This window comes from Osmerus eperlanus, chromosome 24 (genome assembly GCF_963692335.1).
Source record: "Osmerus eperlanus chromosome 24, fOsmEpe2.1, whole genome shotgun sequence".
NCBI lineage: Eukaryota > Metazoa > Chordata > Actinopteri > Osmeriformes > Osmeridae > Osmerus > Osmerus eperlanus.
Genome location: NC_085041.1, coordinates 3,850,284 through 3,870,121, shown reverse-complemented (window position 1 = coordinate 3,870,121; position 19,838 = coordinate 3,850,284). Strand labels below are relative to the sequence as shown.

The 19,838-nt window shown below is 41.7% G+C and overlaps 5 protein-coding genes across 6 annotated transcripts; 3 read left to right on the top strand and 2 right to left on the bottom strand.

Moving 5' to 3' along the window:
* Positions 1-129: 129 nt before the first annotated feature.
* Positions 130-4,001, top strand: ctdspl3 (CTD (carboxy-terminal domain, RNA polymerase II, polypeptide A) small phosphatase like 3). Its single transcript, XM_062450504.1, has 11 exons — positions 130-432; positions 736-859; positions 962-1,096; positions 1,412-1,526; positions 1,744-1,855; positions 2,211-2,297; positions 2,436-2,498; positions 2,596-2,675; positions 2,876-3,002; positions 3,280-3,375; positions 3,498-4,001. The coding sequence occupies exons 1-11, from the start codon at positions 313-315 to the stop codon at positions 3,561-3,563; spliced, it is 1,125 nt and encodes a 374-aa protein (XP_062306488.1). The 5' UTR covers positions 130-312; the 3' UTR covers positions 3,564-4,001.
* A 667-nt stretch (positions 4,002-4,668) lies between these two features.
* Positions 4,669-8,231, top strand: LOC134011022 (transmembrane protein 79-like). Its single transcript, XM_062450421.1, has 5 exons — positions 4,669-4,781; positions 5,548-5,817; positions 6,086-6,640; positions 7,231-7,444; positions 7,544-8,231. The coding sequence occupies exons 2-5, from the start codon at positions 5,559-5,561 to the stop codon at positions 7,812-7,814; spliced, it is 1,299 nt and encodes a 432-aa protein (XP_062306405.1). The 5' UTR covers positions 4,669-4,781; positions 5,548-5,558; the 3' UTR covers positions 7,815-8,231.
* Positions 8,177-12,607, bottom strand: LOC134011025 (proprotein convertase subtilisin/kexin type 4-like). The gene is made up of 14 exons (XM_062450426.1): positions 12,190-12,607; positions 11,998-12,099; positions 11,822-11,914; positions 11,582-11,704; positions 11,352-11,428; positions 11,175-11,263; positions 10,901-11,073; positions 10,465-10,778; positions 10,260-10,363; positions 9,996-10,113; positions 9,659-9,838; positions 9,438-9,562; positions 9,020-9,139; positions 8,177-8,798 (listed from the first exon to the last, which is right to left on the bottom strand). The coding sequence occupies exons 1-14, from the start codon at positions 12,334-12,336 to the stop codon at positions 8,305-8,307; spliced, it is 2,259 nt and encodes a 752-aa protein (XP_062306410.1). The 5' UTR covers positions 12,337-12,607; the 3' UTR covers positions 8,177-8,304.
* A 27-nt stretch (positions 12,608-12,634) lies between these two features.
* ndufs7 (NADH:ubiquinone oxidoreductase core subunit S7) lies at positions 12,635-15,273 on the top strand. 2 transcript variants are annotated; one of them, XM_062450423.1, is made up of 8 exons: positions 12,635-12,739; positions 13,326-13,368; positions 13,597-13,665; positions 13,776-13,896; positions 14,040-14,219; positions 14,476-14,522; positions 14,849-14,937; positions 15,033-15,273. In XM_062450423.1, the coding sequence occupies exons 1-8, from the start codon at positions 12,724-12,726 to the stop codon at positions 15,128-15,130; spliced, it is 663 nt and encodes a 220-aa protein (XP_062306407.1). In that variant the 5' UTR covers positions 12,635-12,723; the 3' UTR covers positions 15,131-15,273. The 2 variants fall into 2 exon arrangements, with proteins under 2 accessions (XP_062306407.1, XP_062306408.1); XM_062450424.1 differs by having other exon boundaries at positions 12,736-12,762.
* Positions 15,274-15,965: 692 nt separating this feature from the next.
* Positions 15,966-18,475, bottom strand: gamt (guanidinoacetate N-methyltransferase). Its single transcript, XM_062450422.1, has 6 exons — positions 18,226-18,475; positions 17,160-17,305; positions 16,927-16,990; positions 16,740-16,807; positions 16,382-16,492; positions 15,966-16,190 (listed from the first exon to the last, which is right to left on the bottom strand). Exons 1-6 carry the CDS (start codon positions 18,398-18,400, stop codon positions 16,050-16,052), a joined length of 705 nt encoding a protein of 234 aa, XP_062306406.1. The 5' UTR covers positions 18,401-18,475; the 3' UTR covers positions 15,966-16,049.
* Positions 18,476-19,838: the final 1,363 nt, after the last annotated feature.

The following is a 19,838-nucleotide window of genomic DNA, read 5'->3' as shown; positions in this document are numbered from 1 at the left end:
ATAATGCACAGATTTGCTTGAAGTCTGGCCTAAATAATGGGATTTATCTAGTCTGGCACCCTTTAGTCAGTGACCTCACATTGCAACGTGAGTTCGGTATCACGTTGATTCATGAGGCTCCGCCCAGTTCTTTTCGCTACTTCACTGAACGTATCTGCCCGGTAGATTTGAAGACGAGTCGAGAAAACTGGAGACGGGTTGGCATTGGGTGAATCGAATCGGACTAGGAAATAAGAGCATCTTACGTGACATTATTTTTCTCGAAATCGATTATTCATGAAACTATGATCTACAACATTTAGACTGGCAAAAATGAGATTACGGTCTCGAACTATTGACGACCGCCCATCATTGGCAAAGTTCAACGACAACGGTCAGCGCCCCTCAACAACTCCTCGACCTCGGCGAGCTGGAAAACGGAATATAGAAAAGGTATTTGAAGATGTAGTAGTAGCCTGTTGTAATCTGTGTTAGCTATGTGTTATTTACACCCAAATCGGAAAGGCCGAACACCAGCTGTATCTGGTTAGTTATACAAACGTGAAAGCAATGGAACATATTGGCTAGCTAGCCTAGCCACGTTAGCAAGCTTTGCTAAAAACAATGGAGACCACGCATGCGCTTATCGAAATGATGACGTAGATAAGCAACAAGGGCGATGTTATGAGAGACGAACAGGTTTAATTAAACTAGTTTAAAAAACAACTAGTATTTTAATTCCAATTCTGTATATAGGATGAGGAGACACTTGAACAAGAGTACCACTCGCCCTCCTCTTACGAAGACACCGGCACAAGGGGCCCCCCTGTTGCAAAGGGTCGCGGGAGGAAAAGGCCGGCTGTATATGCTGACAGAGAAGGTACAGGTATTTAAAAAGTGTCTTGAGGCTGGAAGAGTTATACCAAAACATGCTCTTCCAGGGCTGCTGTACATTGGCTGAATTGTAACGTATTCCCCTCAGACCTTGTCTTCAAGACCCCCGTCAGGGTGCAACATCACAGGGTACTATCAGAGATAGACCACCCCTCTCCTCAGAATTCTGCAGTGCGGAATATCTACACACCTATTGTACGTTTTCTCACACCTACCAAAGAAAGTAAGTAAACAATCCCTTCCAGCCTTGCGTGCAAACGTTTTCAAAGATGGTTGCTTTAAAGCTCCTTGCTTTGATAACAAATAAAAACATTATAGCCAACAAATAATGGAAGGACTGTTCCAGCACCGCTGTTAGACAATGAGGCAGTTGCAGCTGGCAGTACATTCATTTCTGTATTCCACAGTTAACCATCCTCATAGAGGTTATTGTCCGGTTGTGAGGCAAGACGAATTAGGTCAGCGGTGCACGAGTGTGTGCAGTGCAGTGATACCACAGTACTGTCTTATTCTAAGACTTGTGTCACTCTCTGTTCAGACTCAAGGAGTCCCCTCAGTGGTGATGTGCTCATGAGTCCAGAACAATGCATGTTTGGTTTCGGCTCCATCGGCCTCCTTGAAGGAGAGGAGGACAGCGAGGATGCTTTCAGCCCGTGAGTTTTGCACCTTTTATTCTTCCGTTCTTTAAGTAAAGTACATTTATACCGAGGCTGCACCTCATTCCAGTTGTGTTGCATTTGGATATCTTGTTGCTCTGAAATACCTTCTGGATGGATCAGGTTTACTACAGGTTGTGTTTGTAGCTTTGATCGTGTCCATTTACTCCCCTCAAAGTGTCAGTCAGAGCCCTTGTATTGTGGTCGTTTTCAGTTTCGCCTTCATCAAGAACATTCCATCCAGATCCCAGCAATCCAAACCCTGCGTCCGAGACATTCCACCCAAGACAAGGAGCACGCCCCAAGCTACGCTGGTTCTAGACCTGGTATATGTTTTTGTTATTCGACTTTTGGTATGTAGTCAGTCAGATGGCTGAGCGGTTAGGGAATCGGGCTATTAATCAGAAGGTTGCCAGTTCGATTCCCAGCCGTGAAAAATGACGTTGTGTCCTTGGGCAAGGCACTTCACCCTACTTGCCTCGGTAGGATGTCCCTGTACTTACTGTAAGTCCTTCTGGATAAGAGCGTAAGCTAAATGTGAATGGTTCATAACTAAGAAGGACTTAAGTTGCATCGTTTTTTGCAGGTTAACAAAACACTACCTTGCTTTGGTACCTTGCAGTGCACGGGTTATGTATTTTTGGTGTTCTATGCTCATGTGATGTTTGTGTTCTTTTGTAGGATGAAACTCTCATGTATAGCTCACTCAGTGTCATAGAGGAAGCAGAATATACCTTCCACACAGCCTTCCAGGACCATGAGTACAAGGCAAGTAGGATGAATGTCTTAATCCACAACGGCAGTGTTTGGTCTTTGTTTTCCAGCAATCCCCGTAAGGGATTGTGGAGGTGTGTGTTGAGGAGGAGTATGTATACATTTAAAAACTTGCAACTTCTTTTATTTCAGGTCTATATGATTCTACGACCGTATGTGAAGGACTTTCTGCAGGCCATGTCAAAAGTATTTGAGGTAGGCCTCAAATTTCTTTCAAGTTCTCTTCAAAAGGCTGTATCAAGATTTATAGGGTGTTGCCATGTCAACTTTAAATGTCTACTCTTGTCCCTAGATGTTTGTTTACACATCAGCAAAGAAAGAATACGCAGAAAAGATACTGGACATCTTGGACCCGCGGCGAAAATTGTTCCGGTATGACTATAATATTTTCATACATTCTCTAAAGAAAGGCTTTTTTTTTTTATAATGTAGTTATCTACATCAGACCCTGTTGGATACATTCAGTGACAACTGTATTTCCCATTTGCTGCATTGCTGACAGTTTAGTTGGTGTTTTGTTTTGGGCTGCACACACATCTATTTAATGATGCTTATTTCTTTACCTTCTTTAGACATAGACTGTATCAAGTGGACTGTACCTGTGTCCTTGGACACTACGTGAAGGACCTGGGAGTGCTTCAGAGGGATCTGGCTAAGACTGTCGTGTTGGACAATGCTCCACACACCTACCCCTATCATGTAAGTTCATAGGTGATATTACATTTAGTCATTTAGCAGACGCTCTTATCCAGAGCGACTTACAGTAAGTACAGGGACATTCCCCCCGAGGCAAGTAGGGTGAAGTGCCTTGCCCAAAGACACAACGTCATTTTTTTGGCCGGGAATCGAACTGACAACCTTCTGATTACTAGCCCGCTTCCCTAACCGCTCAGCCACCTGACTCCCTACGCAACCTGATATTGCGTATCGTGAACTGTTTAACTGTCAATATTGACTTAACCTTCTCGTTTTGTAGCTGATGAACATGATTCCCATCAAGAGTTGGTCTGGGAACAAGGAGGATAAAGAACTGCAAAAGCTTATCCCATACCTGGAAAGATTGTCGGGTGCTGTAAGTTGTTAGAAATATAGATCTTTGACTTTCTGTGGATGCTTAGAGTAAGTCACGACAGTCTTCTCTTCAATTAGTTGCTAGTTAAGTGCTCTTATCTGCCTTTTGTCTGTGTTTTGTAGGATGATTTCCGGGCAGTTCTGAAGAGGAGAACTGACCACTTTCACAGGCTGCTCTCTGAAGACTGAGAAGAGGCTTTCATTGCCATCATCTTTTTAATCTTACACTGAGATGTATATGAATATTTCACACTAGCCTATAAGAGAAATCCGTGAAACGTTTCAAACTAGCTGTTGCTATTGTTAAGCTATCTTGACCATCTTGTATTTCACAGTACAGAACCCGCTTCAACCTACAATCTTCTGCTTAATATATATACAGGATCCTTCAGTGTTGTGGTGTGTCCAACAGTGGTCAACCCTAACCTTCCAGCATGCTCCCTTCCGTGGAAGTGAATGTACATGGTGTCCAAAAGACTAAAATGTCATAAATACACAATCCCTCTAATTTCAGAAATTTGCTGTCCAAAATTATTTGTATATTTTGTTTTTAGAGGAAAATAAAATGTTGTTTGAAAGTTACAATGTTTATGTAAATAAATAAAGCAACAATTACTTATGAAGTTACTTCCTGTATGTTGTGTCATTTTGATACGTTTAATGATAATGACTAGAATACACAGTGCGTTAAATTACTGATTTATTTGGTATAAGAATCTTTTTGCATGTTTAACAAGCAGCGCAATGCACCCCCCTCCCCCTCTGAGGCGAACCTCCCACCAAATGTAGTCTACAGTGAAATTCTATCCTCCTCAATTCAGTTTCTCTCGCATGTGGTAGGAGCACAAAGACTGGCATTGTCGGACTCCCCATCTTTTACCGATCTAAAGTTCCTTTAAACCTAAAATTTGAAGCTTTTAGCAAGGCACATTTTTGCGATATAGTTGTGATTGATTTTTAACCTGTTTCCGATTACCTGGCTGAATTACTTGCCAAACGGGAGTTGGTATGCAACTTGATGAAACTGACAATACGTTTTAATAACAATAGCACAATAATAATCTGAATGTGCAACATACAAGGGCACATAATGATATAGATTTATAGGAAGAACGTTGTCCTGAGCTGTCACTTACAAGTTTTACATTTCTTAATGAGACGGCTACATTTAACAGCACAGTCCCAACCCCCCATTGTATCCGTCTCGGATTTATTTTCTCCATATGGTCTGTTTGACATGGTACCCAGAAAGTGTGTGGGCGGAGGCTAAAGCATAGTATTTTGTCCGTCTTGAAATTTGATTCAGAAGTTCAGAATACTGGAAGACAAAAGTGAGGGAAAGCTAAACCGCATTGAGGATTTTTCATCAAAAAGTGTACCTCGTCCATCCTGCATCCTGCGAAAACGGTAAATTCATTTAGTGTCTTGTTTCTCGAATTCTGCAGCCTAATATGAGGTGATAGTTTTACATATATAGGTTACTAGTAGTGTGGAACTTTAGTCTGATGATCATGGCTATCTTTATCTAACAAATGATGTGCTGAATAGTCAAAACACTCGACTTTAAAATAAAACTAATTTGTATCTCCATCAATGAATCTATTTTTTTCACTGATAAACAAAACAAACTGTTTCTTGTAGTCTCATGGAAATTTGGGAGAAGGTAAGGCCTTTGAGCTAAATCGTGTGTAGAATTTTTAATTAGCTTATTTAAACTTATCGATACAAAACGGAGGACTAGATTGAACTCTTTGACACATCGTTTTAAAACCCATCACAGGTCCAACACCATGGAAACGTCCGTCTTTATTATGGGGAAACGCATAAACGATTGCTCTATGAGCGTAGGGTATTGAAGACCAGTCAGCGCAATTTAATAGGTGCTTGCGATTGATATTTTTTCTCTTTGATTTGGATAATGTAGCCTACCTTTCTTGTTCAGAATTGCGTGTGAGTGTAAAATCAGACAACGAGCCGCCCGCCACGATTGGCGGTGCCCCAAGGGCAAACTCCAGATTGAATCCCCAGATGTTCATAACCCCAGTCTAGCTCGAAGGGGGTATATACAGGCCTGGCAAAATCGAACCTACCCAATTGAACAGGTTCCTCATTGTTTAGACACCAAACTGATTTGGTCTTACTGTAAGTTACGTTATTCACTTTCACTTTGTAGGTTTTGCGACAATGACAACCACAGGGCGTCAAGCCAACAACCCCCAAGATGTGAAGGAGATCGACATGGTGAAGGAGTCCATTAGTGACATCATTAATCAACTCCAGGACATTGACCCAGCCCGGTTGTCATTCTCCCCATTCCTCGATCTGGACACCCAGATATCCTTGGCACCGGTGTCAGACAGTCCAGAGTCTTCAGTGGAGGAGCTTCGCTCCTCTTCACACTCTGTCACAGGATCCCAGCATTCTCTGGTTCCTCTACCAGCAGGTAAACACTGTTTTAGTATTGATCGATTTTTTGTTTTAAATGTGAGTGTTTTATGCTGAGCATGGACCAGATAACCTAATTCATGGCTGATGGATTGATTCACTTGCACTAGTTGTAGGTCATTTCTAAGTTTTTCAAATAGAGTTGACTAAACACAAAATTAGAAACAAGTGACTAGTGAATTAGTGTGTTCATGAGTTGAAGAGAGATATTTGCTGCTTTGAATATTGCATTTGAATAATATTTGAATATGACTTGTTTTGATCAGATCCCTGTCACCAGGCTGGGCCTAGTGAGTCCCTCGCTAAAGAGCAACCAGATGAGGGGGATGATGGAGCACTGGAAGGAACTATTTCCAGTCCGATTGCTACCACGCACACTTTGGAAGACACTGTGGAAAATTGCATCAGTACGCCAAATCCAGCCTGCTCGAGAGACATTCCCAATGGAACAGATACACTGAGATGGAGTCCTGAATCCAACAATCTAGATTCCACTGTAGATGAAGGTCACCCACTGATCGACTTGCCACCAGAGAGCATTGAGATGACCATGTGGAGTTCAGACGGGCAGGGAACATGCGAGACTGCTCCCCTCGAGGTCTCAGACAGGGGACGATGTTGCTGCAGTTGCTGTACATGTTGCCAAAGCGGACGAGCTCCTGCTCTGTGCTCTGTGCTGGCCTCCCTCCTGTCTACGGCAGGGATTCTCTATGCACTCTATTTCTATGTTCCCATTGAAGTCCCTGACTGCCCTGACATGCTCAGTCGCTTGGTGTTCACACTTGGCTGCTGTGCTGTTGCTGCTATTCCAGTCTTGTTGGGTATGTCTTGGTTATTATGTTTTGGACAGACTTGAAACCCTTGAAGCCTAAACCCTGTCTGATTGATGATTTGTGTGAGAGGCTCTCTTTAATGCAGAGTTAAGAAAGAGAAATTGCAGGCTGTCTGCCCCTCCTGTCTTGGAATTTGTCTACATCCAAGTCTAAGTCTTGTTTTTAATCGTCTACTTTCTAAACCTCAAGGCAATACAAATCTATCCAGGACTCAAGGGAGGAGCATAATTTCCTCTTCTTATATATAGCTTAAAAGGGTATGAAGAATAGTATTTAAAAAAAAGCCTTTAGTTCTCAAATCTCCAGGGAGGTGTCCTAATAAGTCCTTTTTTCTTTCTGGTGAAGCATATCCAGTCATCCACCTTCAGGTTATCATGAAAGGACAGAGACAAGGAAAGAATTGTGTTATGAATTATTTGTAAATGATCCCCATTGAATAGCTGAATCTTTACAGAAACAGGATGCTAAAGAGCCATGCTGGCAGGCTGAATCACAATAAAGCAGACCTCAGTGTTTATTTGTGACCAAAGAGCACTGTTTCAGCTGCTGCTAACCCAGCCCTGCCTTTCCTTGTCTAGGGATGCTGATGGGTGCTATGTGCCGATTCTGTACTGGGTCCTTGAGTTCTGTGGAAACGCTTCCCAGACGACTGGCAGTTCAGCAGCTGTTTGTCACCACATCCACAGAGCAATTGTCTCTCTACATTCTCAATCTTGTTGTTCTGGCCACTCTCCTTCCCCAAGACCAGCTGAGGGTGGTGCCTGTGTTGGCTGCCATGTTCATTCTGGGAAGGTAAGTCTCCTAAACTGTCAATGTGACGCGAGTGTTAAGATGAACAAATTGCATGCCGATACAACACTAAAATACATGTTCCCTTTCTTTTCCTCGTAGGCTACTCTACTGGTTTTCCCTTCATGTGTGTAGCTCCTGGCGAGCTTTTGGATCAGGGTTTACCGTTTTTCCTCTTCTTGCCATGGTGGCTTTTAATCTGTACTGTCTGTGTGACTTGGGCCTCAGACAGCTGCTTTTTGGGTCAGAGGACACGCTCTTTAATCAGACGACCCCTTCTTCCTGGCCGCTGGAGATGATGCAGGGTGGCAAATTGGAGAATGGCATACCCACAGATACAGACATCCTGGACACTCAGAGAGGAGTAGAATAACGTCCATTTTTCTTTCAAGAAAAAGCGTCTTCCAGAAATAGCCCATTCCTGTGGTCTGGGGTTCAGCAGAGCTACACAGAATGCCACTAACCTCTAAGACTGTAAAGGCTTAACTTGTATTTTGCTCCCATATACAGATCTTTTTATGTGGATTTATGCTTATTATCTGAAATGCAAGCCGTTTCCATCTACATTTGGAGGAAGTCTTTGGACAATGTTTTAGTAAAGAAATCTGTCAATTTAAGCTATGCCAGTGCCTATTTAATGTTTTGTGAAGTAATTTGACTAAAAAAAGCTATATTTACAAATGGATGAATATTGTTCCAAATTATTTCATATAAAACCACCGAATGCCTCATTGATAAATTATACGGTTTATAAATGATACTGAAAAATAAAAGCAATTTTTATGGTATACTAAAACTTTGCAGCACTTTTCTATTTGATACAAATGTATTTGGCAGGCTACAGCAGTAATTGGTCACGTTCCTCATATAGCGGCAATGCTGGTGGGTGAAGGGAATTGACTGCTTCCTGTCTGCTCTTCGGACACACTCAGCATCACCATCTCCACCCCTGTCATTGCCTCCTCTTCATTGCTGGTCCTGCTCGCCTGATTTATGGATGCATCACCAAATAAGAAAACTCTGTTCACAACCGATGTTATGATCAACATAACGGTCAGGATCACCACCGGCCCTCCAATGAAGATGCTAAGCACGGCCGCAGTCCGGTCCATGCTGATGGTCATGTTACGCCGTTGGCTCCAAGGGTAGACAGGGGGGTTACAGATACTTAAGCGGGGATCGAAGGTAGAGTATGGAGGGCATTCCAGGCAGTCTGTGTTCCACTTGCCGAAGCAAGTGTGGCAGCTTCTGTGGCAGGGTAAGCACCTGTGGGTGCCATTTCCATCTGACTCATAGTAATGTGGTGGGCAGGCGACCAGGCAGACACTCTCAAACACAATCAGTGGATGAACACACTCTGAAACAGAGGTTACAGGAGGTACACACATTCTGAAACTAACAATTTTTCACCTCTATTTGGTTCAAAACATTGAACTATATCAGGTTTCATCTGATAAAAACCTTCCTCTGGTTGTTTTAGTTGTTAAATGCACTCAATATATGCTCATTAAAATACAGTTTATACACATTTTTGGGGTAAGTGGTCCTCCAGTCATTAACAGTACTACATCAGCACACCTGCACAGCTGCCATCAGTGTCCCTCACTGCACACTCCTGGACCATTGTCCTCTGCATGCGATGTCCTGCCATGCGCTCAGCTGACCCATACAACTCCAGTTGGAATTTCAACAAGCGTCCTGTAAATAAGGATACAAATACTTTCAAAGGAACAGAAAGCAGTTGAAAGCAATGAGAAAATTGGGTTTCAATCAGATAAAAATGAGAGAAGGCCAGTATTTATACTTCAGCCATCGATAACTTGCACCTCTAATGCACATCCACCTCAACCTGTCTAACAACCTTCTGTTTTCAACAATAACACCTACATACGTATCAATTAGCCTTTTTTAGACAAGGCTGATCGATGTGCATGTCTTCTGCACAATTTCAGCTGAACTCAGCTTTTACTCTGTGACCTTGCGCAATCTACTGTACCTTGGTCAAATAAATCTCCATTGTTTTTTATCTGCAGTATCCAGTGTCCTGATGGATTCTCATCCCAGCAGTGTGTGCTGGTGAAAGCCCAGTCAGAGAATCCTGCACTGGAGCTGTCATAAGGCCTGCATTTGAACATCAGAAAAGGTACCCAAGCAAAATATGAACACTATTAATATACACATAATAATACATGCTGTTCTTTGTCCTTGAAAGTGTACCTGATAGTGAGGAGGTTGGAGGTAGTTCCCATAGGGCTGGTAAGGATTATGGAGAGGTCACCACGTCTGGCGGAGGTCAGGGTCAGTCGGGCCTGCAGGTGCTCTAAAGACTGAATCCAGTTCTTGGTACCGTAACAAGCTGTCTCATTCCACTTCCATGTCAGCTCCTGGCGCAGCTCACTATTGTACAGAGGTGAAATTTGACTCAACGGTAATGGAAATCTCCATGAAAATTTGACTAATTTTGTCAAAACAAAACAAACGATAAACATGAAGGAACCAAAAGTGACTGCAGCTTTCCAATAGCGAGCTGAACGAACAAGTTTATTTTCCTTACTGAGGTCTGGTAATGACATCAACAACACACTTCCTCTGAGGCTGAACTGCTCTCCATTTTCTGGCCAAGTTGACCATCTTGCCTGCATCAAGCAGCCCAAATCCATAGTAGTGGCTGACTACAAGAGTAAAGTGGGGCATGATGTCAATTTCCTGAATTCATATCTCTTACACAGTTGGGGTTATTCCCATTATACTGATATAGCATTTTGAAGTTCAATACATATTCAAATGTATCAACTGAATCTGCTGCTTCGTGTCTCACCAACTCTACCAGCTCCATTGGTCTTCCAGTCACTTGTGTTAAGCTCTGCTGGTCGAGAAGCTCTCACTACCAGGTGCTGAACATCGCGCCAGGTCAGAGTGGGGCTGAGGGCCAAAAAGTATGATATTTCCCGTTGATTCAAGGCCTCAGACAAAAACAAGTAATTAAATGACGGATGGGGGGAGGGGGGGGGGGGAGTGGCTACTTTGCTTCCAGAGCCAGAGCAATGATCCCAGAGGCCAGAGAAGCGGAGGCAGAGGTCCCGGTGAGGTCAGAGGTACAGGTGTGGTGCAGGTTTGTGGTGACGATTCTGCGGTGGTGAAAGCTGCCGCCACTGTAGGTGGTAGTTAGGATGGCGGAGCAGGGTTCGCTGTAGAATGGCACGGTGCCTCTCTCTGTAGTGCTACCAACTGATATTGTGTATATGCTGTTGGTGTAGCCGTCACAATTACAGTTGTCAAAGTTGGTTCCCCCGTTGCCCGAGGCCCAGACATAGATGGAACCCAAGCCCCCACGGCCCTATGAAATATTAAAAGTGTTACTACAGCTGTAGTTTGGTGTCCCTCTTAAGCTAAATAACACAATATAGACACAAACTACTACTACACACTACAGAGGTACAAGTAGAAGATAAATCATACTTGGCTTATGCCTCTAATAAAAGCTTCTTGCGTCAACGGACTTGGCCCTTCCACATTCTGGCCCCGGTCGTCAGGGCCCCAGCTGGAGCTGTAGATGTCAATGTGTTGCTGGTTCCAGTTTAATGACCTGGTCTCTATAAGGTCAGTGACCAATCCATCCAGCATCCTGACAGCTGGACAAAACGAAGCATGAGCCGTGTTGAAGTAAGATTAAGACAGAACAACAGATTACCGGATAGGGATAATTTAATGCTTGGTATATGTGTCTCCTTGCCTCCTATTTTTGATTGGTAGGCCACCCCAACTCCACAGACACTGTTATTTGCCATAGCAGCTACAACTCCTGCGCACTGTGTTCCATGACTAGCGGTGAAAATAACAAGATTTATTTGAGATTACACCACACAAAGTTGATATACTGTGTGTCATAAACAATGATGTCAGTGTTTACCTTTTTGTCTTGGTCTTGGAGTAGTGAGTGTCAGGATACGGGTCATTATCATTCATATCATAACTAGCCTGCGGATCCTGTGGGTAAGTACACAAGATTAGATTTTTTTGTAACTGTCTTTCATTCTCATTTCATGTGCTAAATAAATACATTTTAGCACTTTCTGAGTTTATGGAAAGGTTATGGTCAAAGTATGTAAATATTGGACATTAATCTCGCAAGTAATTTACATAATTTCCAGAAAGGTCTGGGTGGCTTGTCTCAAGGCCATCGTCTAATATAGACACCACCACACCTCTACCTGTGTAGCCCTGAGCCCAGGCAGCCACCACATTCTGATTGTAGTCCTCACTCTGAAAATTGGATGTTTTCACCCAAGACAAAACATCAAAGAACATATTAATACATTGTATAGCTAAATAGAAAACGTTTAAAATATATATATTTATATTAGCCTTTTTGAAATATACCAAGTACCACTGTTGACTGAAATAGGGATCCGTTGGTGGAATTATATTTCTGCTCACTCGAATCTTTCCATATTGTTGGGAATACCAAAGCACCTGATAAAGCAATCAGTATCAACATGTATAGCCTTCGTACATTTTATTTTATTTTCAGTAGTTGTAAAAAAAATAAAAATCACCGTTGGATCCCTGTCCAGGCGCAGATTCAAATGTTGTGCATGAAATGACTTTCTTGCCACTTGCCTCTGCACCATATGGTAAAAGTTGCCATCTGGAAATATCTTTTTTCAAATGGAAAAGGAAAGACAATTACTCGCCATAACCTATTTAACAACGTGATGCAAGTGATCTGGCTATTAGCTGTTGCTTACCTTTCCCAAATTTAGGAAACCATATTTCTTAGCAACATTGTCGACGTTTGCAGCATCGCCACTCACAAGAAGGGCCCAACTGTTGGTGAAGATAACCCCGGCGACACAGGGACAACACAAAGAAAATATTAAAACAATATACTTCATTCTGGATACTTATTGAATTTGTGCTCTGGGATCACTGGGCAGATATGGACCACGTTAATCTGGGGGTGGGAAGTCTTCAAAGCAGTTTTGTCAAACCAAGTTTGGCTACATCGAGTTCAGTCAGTCATCATTCACTATAGCAACGGTTGGACAACACGCGCCCAAGCCGGACAAAATATATATGCCTCTCCGACACCACACACACAAAATGTCATTCTTGTAATCACTCATAATATGACATAATGAAATATATCATGCAATTCCGTGTATCTGCTGTTACCCCGGTGAGGTAATAGTTACTTACGTATGTGTAGTCTAACAGCGCTCCAAGTGGTTGACTTTGTGTTCAGACTGGTCTGAAGTATTTTCATAAGTAGAAACTCAAAGATGGCGGCGCTGGTTGGTAAGACATGTTTTGGCTCAAATGTAAAGCTTTTTACTTCAATTTAATATCAAGTATGTTTGACTTTCCACACCGTTGCCACATAAATTACAGCAACGAGTGTCGTATTTGATTTACTGACAGTCTTTGTTGTTTGCTTTACCTTATTTTATAGTTTGCGCTCACTGACCTTGCTAGCTCAACAACGTTAGCCGTGCCAGCCAGTTAGCTTTGCTAGCTAAGCACCCATCATCAGTGAGCTTGCCAGCCATAGTTAGGAAATGGACATCTTGCTACTGCAGGACAGGAAAGTGCCTGGTTGTGTAACAATTCAGGAAGATATATATTTACCTATACCCAACTATGACTAATAATATGTCCTACTAAAGCATCAGTATTTCTAGTTAGGCTAGCTAATATAAAGTAGCAAGTCTAGTGCTAGTAGCCAACAAACTACTGTTACCGTTTCGTATTTAAGGCAGGTCATTGAAAATATTTGTATGTTGTCATTTTAAGATTCCATTGTAGCTTGTTATACAAGATGTGTTCGTGAAAACGGAGTTGGTATGCATTTGAGTCTGTGTAATTAGTTTGTTTATTCCTTCAGCTGCAGGTCCTCGTCTTGCCGCGTTTGGTACCTTTTCAACAAGGTAAGAATACTTTAATCACCTAATCATTGCTAGCAAGCTATTAATCATTTCCGCTGTTAAACAAGGAATTTACATAATATGTTTCAGCTTTGGCCTGAATGAACTGTATATGACAATACATGTATAACTGGCTCTCAATATATACTTTTAAGTGTCCTTAGCCCAGAGTCTTAATCAAACCGTGTTCTTCCTCTCAACCCAACCTGACCAATATTTTCTACACCACAGACCCATTTCGTTATTCGCCGCTCAACAGAGGTGTCTACATCACTTTACCAAAAATGAGAATGCCAACAGGTAAGAGTGCTCCTGTAATTTCTCAATGTACAGTCAAATAAATCAGTACCATAAGCAGCTCAAAGGTAGCAGGTACAGCTTAGCATGAACAAACCACTGTTCTCCTATAGTTTGGTCCCAGTCAGAGAGAAAAGCACAGCGGTGGCTGCAGCCAAACCAGCTGCGGTAGCCACCAGCAAGGGGGAGTATGTCATCACCAAGCTGGATGATCTAGTGAACTGGGCACGCAGGGTGAGTCTCAGTCTCCTAAGAAGCATAAGGTTTTCTAATAACCTGGGTAAAGTTGACGGTTAAAGATCATACAAGACCCTCTTACGTTTGTTGTGGCCAGTTCACTTCTCAGATGTTTACATTTGTGTGCGTTTGTACTCTAGAGCTCCCTCTGGCCCATGACATTTGGACTTGCATGCTGCGCGGTGGAGATGATGCACATGGCTGCTCCTCGCTACGACATGGACAGGTTTGGAGTGGTGTTCAGAGCAAGCCCCAGGCAGTCTGACGTCATGATTGTTGCTGGAACTCTGACCAACAAAATGGCCCCAGCTCTACGGAAGGTATTGGACTCTTGTTTTAAAATGTTTTGAGTTTTTTTTTAATTGCTAAACTTTAAGGGGAAACAAAATCCTAGGCGTACAGAATATAGGCTTGTTTGTGCAGATTTTGTTGTTGTTGTAAACCAGCAGTTATGTGAGGACTTTGTTTGCTTTCAAAACAATAAAACCCATGATGTAGGACGCTTTTGTTCTGTTTGAGATGGATTAGCTTTTAATCATATTTAATTTAATGATGTTATCATGTTTCTCTCTCTAGGTGTATGACCAGATGCCTGAGCCAAGATACGTCATTTCCATGGGAAGGTAAAGCTAGCTTTAAATTTCCCAGATTAAACTCCGGGTAAAACATCATTTCTCATATAGGGATATTTGCCATGATCAAAATGTGTTCATAAGCCACTGTTTTGCATAACATTTTGTGTGCACTTCATTTAAATTATGTGGCTGAATCAGTCCTATTTTGTCAGTTGTATTGCGCATGTAGCTATAGTTAATTGTTGTCCATTTTACTAATTTCAAGTTTTAACTTGATTGCCATTTGCAACAAGTACAGGTACACTAACAATGTCAGTGTAGTGGAAATCTAAATGTTGCTAATTGACAGCACATCTATTATTACCCTGTCTCAGCTGCGCCAATGGTGGTGGCTACTACCACTATTCCTATGCTGTGGTCCGAGGATGTGACCGCATTGTACCAGTGGACATATACGTTCCAGGTATGTCTGATTCTGTTAAACGGACTACACTCATGCAGTCAACTGAGGTTTTTATGTTAAGAAGCAAGAGTAATGTGTGAAATTCAAACCCATAGGTTGTCCGCCCACTGCAGAAGCCCTTCTGTACGGGACTTTACAGCTGCAGAAGAAAATAAAGAGGGAGAAGAAAATGAGGATCTGGTATCGCAAGTGAAATCATGTACATGTATGACTTTGTAAATGTTGTATTTATGGGTGATCTTGTTACGCAGGGAACTGGTTGGCAATATATTTAGGAGTGACTCTTTTGAGTTCAGGCTCCTCTTCAATCTAGTCTAATAAAACGACTTTCTTGTCTGTTGTGTTTTCTATTATTCCAAGAATAACACACTGATAATTGCAGTTTTGACATTATTTAGTTAGGCAGTGCTAATCCTTTGACTTTCAACATATCAAGTTAAAAGTTTTAGTATGTTGCAATCCTTTTCCAATGTTTTCGGCTATGTTAAATACTAAAGGCCTCTAGATGGCCCTCTTGCATCAACTTGCGCACACCGTTTGATGGTACATTTACAGTATTACTATCAATCCCAAATGAAGTCCATAATATTACCCCTCCCTCAGGCACAAATAAAAAAAATCTGACTTCAAATACAAAGGAACTGATTTTAATCAGAAGGCAACACTATTGTGCATTCGCTTCTGACTTTTTACCTCCAGTCTTGTTTTGTTTCATGCCTAAATTTCTGATGGGTGTTTAAAAAATAAAAAGGTCACTCGGTACACTAAAGGGTTTGTGGAGGATTATTTGACATGGTGTCATTGTGAATGTGCTACTGTCAAAGTTAAATTGTTTCATGGACTCACCTACATGTGGCTGCACGCTTGTCTTGACCTATTGTATTTATCTACAGCCACATGTGAATGGTGAGGGAATGTGCAATTATTATCTGTGAATCATTAACAATTCCTAACCACTAAACACTGTAGCTACATTGTACAGCTTTACTTAATAACTATGAAAAAAACAGAATTTGAAGGTGAATTCTTTTAACTGTGATTTATTTAAAGATTGAGTGCATGACCTGAGAAGCACTTGAGGGAATATTATAAAAATTTGATCATTTTAGGCTTCACTCTTTCAGAATTGTGGGTGTGATCATCTTGCGGAAATCATAATATTTGCAATCAGTTGGTGGTACAATATCCATGGTTGTGGTGCTAATTTTCTCCTTCTTGAAACCGGCTTCAAGCAGATGAGGCATTTGGGTCTCCTGAAAATCATTAACACAAGGAGATGGTCAGCATAGAGTACATTTGCAGGTACCCACTGCCAAACTATGAAGTGAAAATGTATTCAAGTCATTCTTCAATGCCCTGACCAAGTTACACAGTATCATAAACAGTGTCTGTAAACACAACTACTGTAAGTTTCTATTTAGCTCTGAAGTGACAACATTATTACCTGGAACATCTTCTCAATGTTGTCAAATTTACCCTTGAGAAGTTCGCCCCAAGAGGTCAGGTTGCAGTAGGTGAGCACGCCACCTGACTTCAACAGCCTGTGAGCATGACCCTGGAAACAGGAAAAGGAGACAATCAACCTCCCTAGAAATCCTCTGATCAAAATGAAGTACAGAAAATCTGTCACTAGGACATTTACAATAGTTTATTTTGACGTTGAACTGACGTTCAAAACACTCAGACGTTGAGTGTTTTGGCTGTGCATGAGTAACCAACATACTGTTGACTCGTCTTATTTGCTTATGTTGGTAACATGTCCTTGAAAAAGCCATTTTAGTAATGTGCTATCGACTACTTACCTTGATGAAGTCAAACTGGTGAGTGTGCCATGTGTCCTCTGACAGAGGATATGTGTCATACAGAATACCTAACAAAGTGAAGGACAAATATCAAATCCTCATTCAGCAAAAGTGTTTCTACACTACAAAGTGACGTCTGTAGAATACGTAGGCCTAGACGTTGGATGTAAAAGCTAGATAGGCTTACCATCAAAATGATTAGCAGGCAGGGTAGGAACCACGTCTTCCCAAAGACCTTTCAGTGGCACAATCTAAGCATGTGGAATCATTTCAGGTATTAAAACAGATTCAATTCAGAGAGATCAACTGCAGTTCTATGGGCATATGTGAAGCCCTCTGTGACATTGCCTGTAAAAAGGACTTTACTAATCAAATTTGATTTGAGAGGAACTTGCAAGTGTGATGTGAAGTCTGTCTTACTTTATGGGGCTGAACCTTGGCCCACTCTTGCAACCTCTGGAACACTCCATCATTGCACTCAATAATCCAGTGCTCCTCAATGGGGAATGACTCGACTTTGGTTGCAGCAATGGCCATGCCAAACCCAATTTCCAGGACCCGTCCACCTATACAACAAATGAGATAGGATTGTATTTTCCACACCACTGATTGCGTTATCTGACTGGTGATGAGAAATGAATAGGGGCAAAACTGTATTGTTTATTAGTGAAAAGATATTTAGGCTATGGTGAGAGCTGTGGTAAAAATGTTTGGAATGCAAGGGGAGAAAGCAGGAGGTTGTGACATGTGATAGAAAGGCCACTCACTGCAAGGAGTTCCACAGCTTCTCTTTCAGAGATAAATATAGATTAGTGAAAAAGGCCATTTGGTTTTGCCTTGCTGTCCTCAAACCCATACACATATATTATAATCTGTAACTAGTCTAGTTAAGAAATGTTCCTGGTGATATAGACAAGATTCAGGTCTGGTTTAAATGCAAATCCCAGTTCAACAATAGAGAACTAGTTAAAGTTGCTGATAATAGATAATCAATGGTAACCTATAATGGCCTGAAAAGGGGAGTGCTCTTAAAAAGGATAAACTTGTGTTAATGGTACCCATCAAAACTTTATTCAATGACACGTAGGCTTAGTTATAAATGACAGTCCCCTAACTTGGCACGTTTCCATGGGTAGAGTAACACCTGCTCAACTGAAACACAAATGCCCCGTTGACCAAGGTTTCCCACACTCTTCATTTGCATAAGAGGACCTTTGAACAATTAAAAAAGCGAAAACATATAAAAACATAAGATAGACTAGGCTACCTTGCAACCGACTACATTATAAATGTATACAATAAAATGTACTATTTTAAAATCGTATGCATTTGGTCTATTCTGACGTAATACTTAAAGTGACAAAAGTTTGGGATTTCACTTGGACTAGGCTACGTCTCCAATAGGCTTTCAATTCAGAAAAGTGTTCTTGTGCCATGTTCACGGTGTGTTCAAGACCAGCTCCGGGTACTGATATTGTGTGGATACCTTTTGAAGACGCCACAGTTGCCAGAGAGTGCATGTATGGAGTCTCCCAACGTTCCATAACAGGCTTGCCCAAAATCTCGAGATGAGTGTCGGCCTCATTGTATCCAGCACTCGCGCCGTGCCATCCAGTTTTACAGTCTTCTCCCTTGGAAAATATGGGTTGTGCAGTAGTCATGTTGGTGGTTGTTTTACTTTAATTCAGATGCGTGGACGGGACTGTCTCCACACGTTGTGGCTAAAGAAGGACTGAATTGAAGACGCTGGGGATTTATATGGGGTTCGAAGTGCTGACTTCACAAAAAGGGTTGGCAATGTCGATGAGGCGTTGCTTGTACGTTGGGATATCTAGTTGGATTCTGCAGTTCAATTCTGCGTGCATTCCAAGAGTAGCGCTGATACTCTACACTGTCACTGAGCAGCTGCAGCATAAATGCGAGAGTATCCCGATTTATCCCGATTGAATCGTACATGTATCACTGACTATTCACTGCTGTGCAATACAATGTTGGCATAATTTGACAGCATACATTTTTTTTTATTGAGCTCGGCAGAGGTAAAAAATTATACCTAAAGTAAAGATTCTAAAGATCTCGTGTTTCTCGCTCACTTGCCATTGCGAACAGATTACGTAACATTGATATTCTTTCAAATTCCTGAACAAATAAAATATAATCCCCTCGGTTATCAAGGTTATTTCAAGGACATGTGCCGCTTTATGCACTCATATGGCCTGCACACTCCCTACCAACTCCACCAAAATTAAGTGGAAGTTTGGGCATTAATGAATCCTGAATTAATATCACCCCTTCGATGCATTCTTACTTTTGACAGAGAAGTTGTCAGGACAAGTGTCAGTGATCACAGTCTGCATAGACTGTGCAGACTAGTCTATTATATTCTTCCTCTTTTTATGGCAATTTGCTACATCAATCCAAACAAGTCATCAAGTTTCTTCCACAGATCAGTACAAAGGTGCCGACTATTGAGTCAAAGTTAGTTATGAACCAGTGTCACGAGTCAACTTGTTTGAAACCCAATTCTTAGTGTGCATACATGTTGTCTTGATATCCATGAAGGAGCTTCAGTTTGGGAGGATTGGCCTAATCCAACCCAAGTAACCCAGATGTTTTATTGAATATTCCATTGTTTATTTCCAGTATTGTTCCCCTCGTTATTTTCATTATTCCATGCATGGGCACAATGGTACCAGTTTAGAGGAGTTAGATAATAACATCACCTTAAATGCTGTTCTTGAAACACAAGTTCAGATGTCTTTGATTTAAGATCATGCCAAATGTACACCAAAAATCTATCTCTAAATCCTTGAGGTCTTTCTTCCAGAAATATCATAAACAGCAACCAAGCCTTTCACAGCAGTTGTACATGATCCCTGAACATGGTGGCATGTTAACAGCTTTACTGGAACCACCTGTGTGGTATGAACTTGTTTTGTGTGTCTATGCACCCATGCGTATAGCCTACACCCAGCAAGCTACAGAAGTCTAGACTGCTAGTCCTTTGAGTGTGGACACTGTCTTTTATATTATATCAATGAGAAGCTGACATCTCAGATCATAGTCTGTCGAAAAGTAGGGCCACAGTAGGGAGGGGTA

Bases quoted from the DNA above. Each gene is read 5' to 3' on its own strand.
- ctdspl3 (XM_062450504.1), top strand. From the start codon at position 313: ATGAGATTACGGTCTCGAACTATTGACGACCGCCCATCATTGGCAAAG. The intron at 2,499-2,595 runs GTAGGCCTCAAA...TCTTGTCCCTAG, and splicing joins CCATGTCAAAAGTATTTGAG to ATGTTTGTTTACACATCAGC. The intron at 3,376-3,497 runs GTAAGTTGTTAG...TGTGTTTTGTAG, and splicing joins TGGAAAGATTGTCGGGTGCT to GATGATTTCCGGGCAGTTCT.
- LOC134011022 (XM_062450421.1), top strand. From the start codon at position 5,559: ATGACAACCACAGGGCGTCAAGCCAACAACCCCCAAGATGTGAAGGAG. The intron at 5,818-6,085 runs GTAAACACTGTT...TGTTTTGATCAG, and splicing joins TCTGGTTCCTCTACCAGCAG to ATCCCTGTCACCAGGCTGGG. The intron at 6,641-7,230 runs GTATGTCTTGGT...TTCCTTGTCTAG, and splicing joins TGCTATTCCAGTCTTGTTGG to GGATGCTGATGGGTGCTATG.
- LOC134011025 (XM_062450426.1), bottom strand. From the start codon at position 12,336: ATGAAGTATATTGTTTTAATATTTTCTTTGTGTTGTCCCTGTGTCGCC. The intron at 11,074-11,174 runs GCAAGGAGACAC...CGTTTTGTCCAG, and splicing joins CTACCAATCAAAAATAGGAG to CTGTCAGGATGCTGGATGGA. The intron at 10,114-10,259 runs GTGAGACACGAA...TTACTCTTGTAG, and splicing joins CAATGGAGCTGGTAGAGTTG to TCAGCCACTACTATGGATTT.
- ndufs7 (XM_062450423.1), top strand. The intron at 13,666-13,775 runs GTAAGAGTGCTC...GTTCTCCTATAG, and splicing joins AAAAATGAGAATGCCAACAG to TTTGGTCCCAGTCAGAGAGA. The intron at 14,523-14,848 runs GTAAAGCTAGCT...ACCCTGTCTCAG, and splicing joins TACGTCATTTCCATGGGAAG to CTGCGCCAATGGTGGTGGCT.
- gamt (XM_062450422.1), bottom strand. From the start codon at position 18,400: ATGACTACTGCACAACCCATATTTTCCAAGGGAGAAGACTGTAAAACT. The intron at 17,306-18,225 runs GTATCCACACAA...TTTGTTGTATAG, and splicing joins AACTGTGGCGTCTTCAAAAG to GTGGACGGGTCCTGGAAATT. The intron at 16,991-17,159 runs GTAAGACAGACT...CCACATGCTTAG, and splicing joins CCAAGGTTCAGCCCCATAAA to ATTGTGCCACTGAAAGGTCT.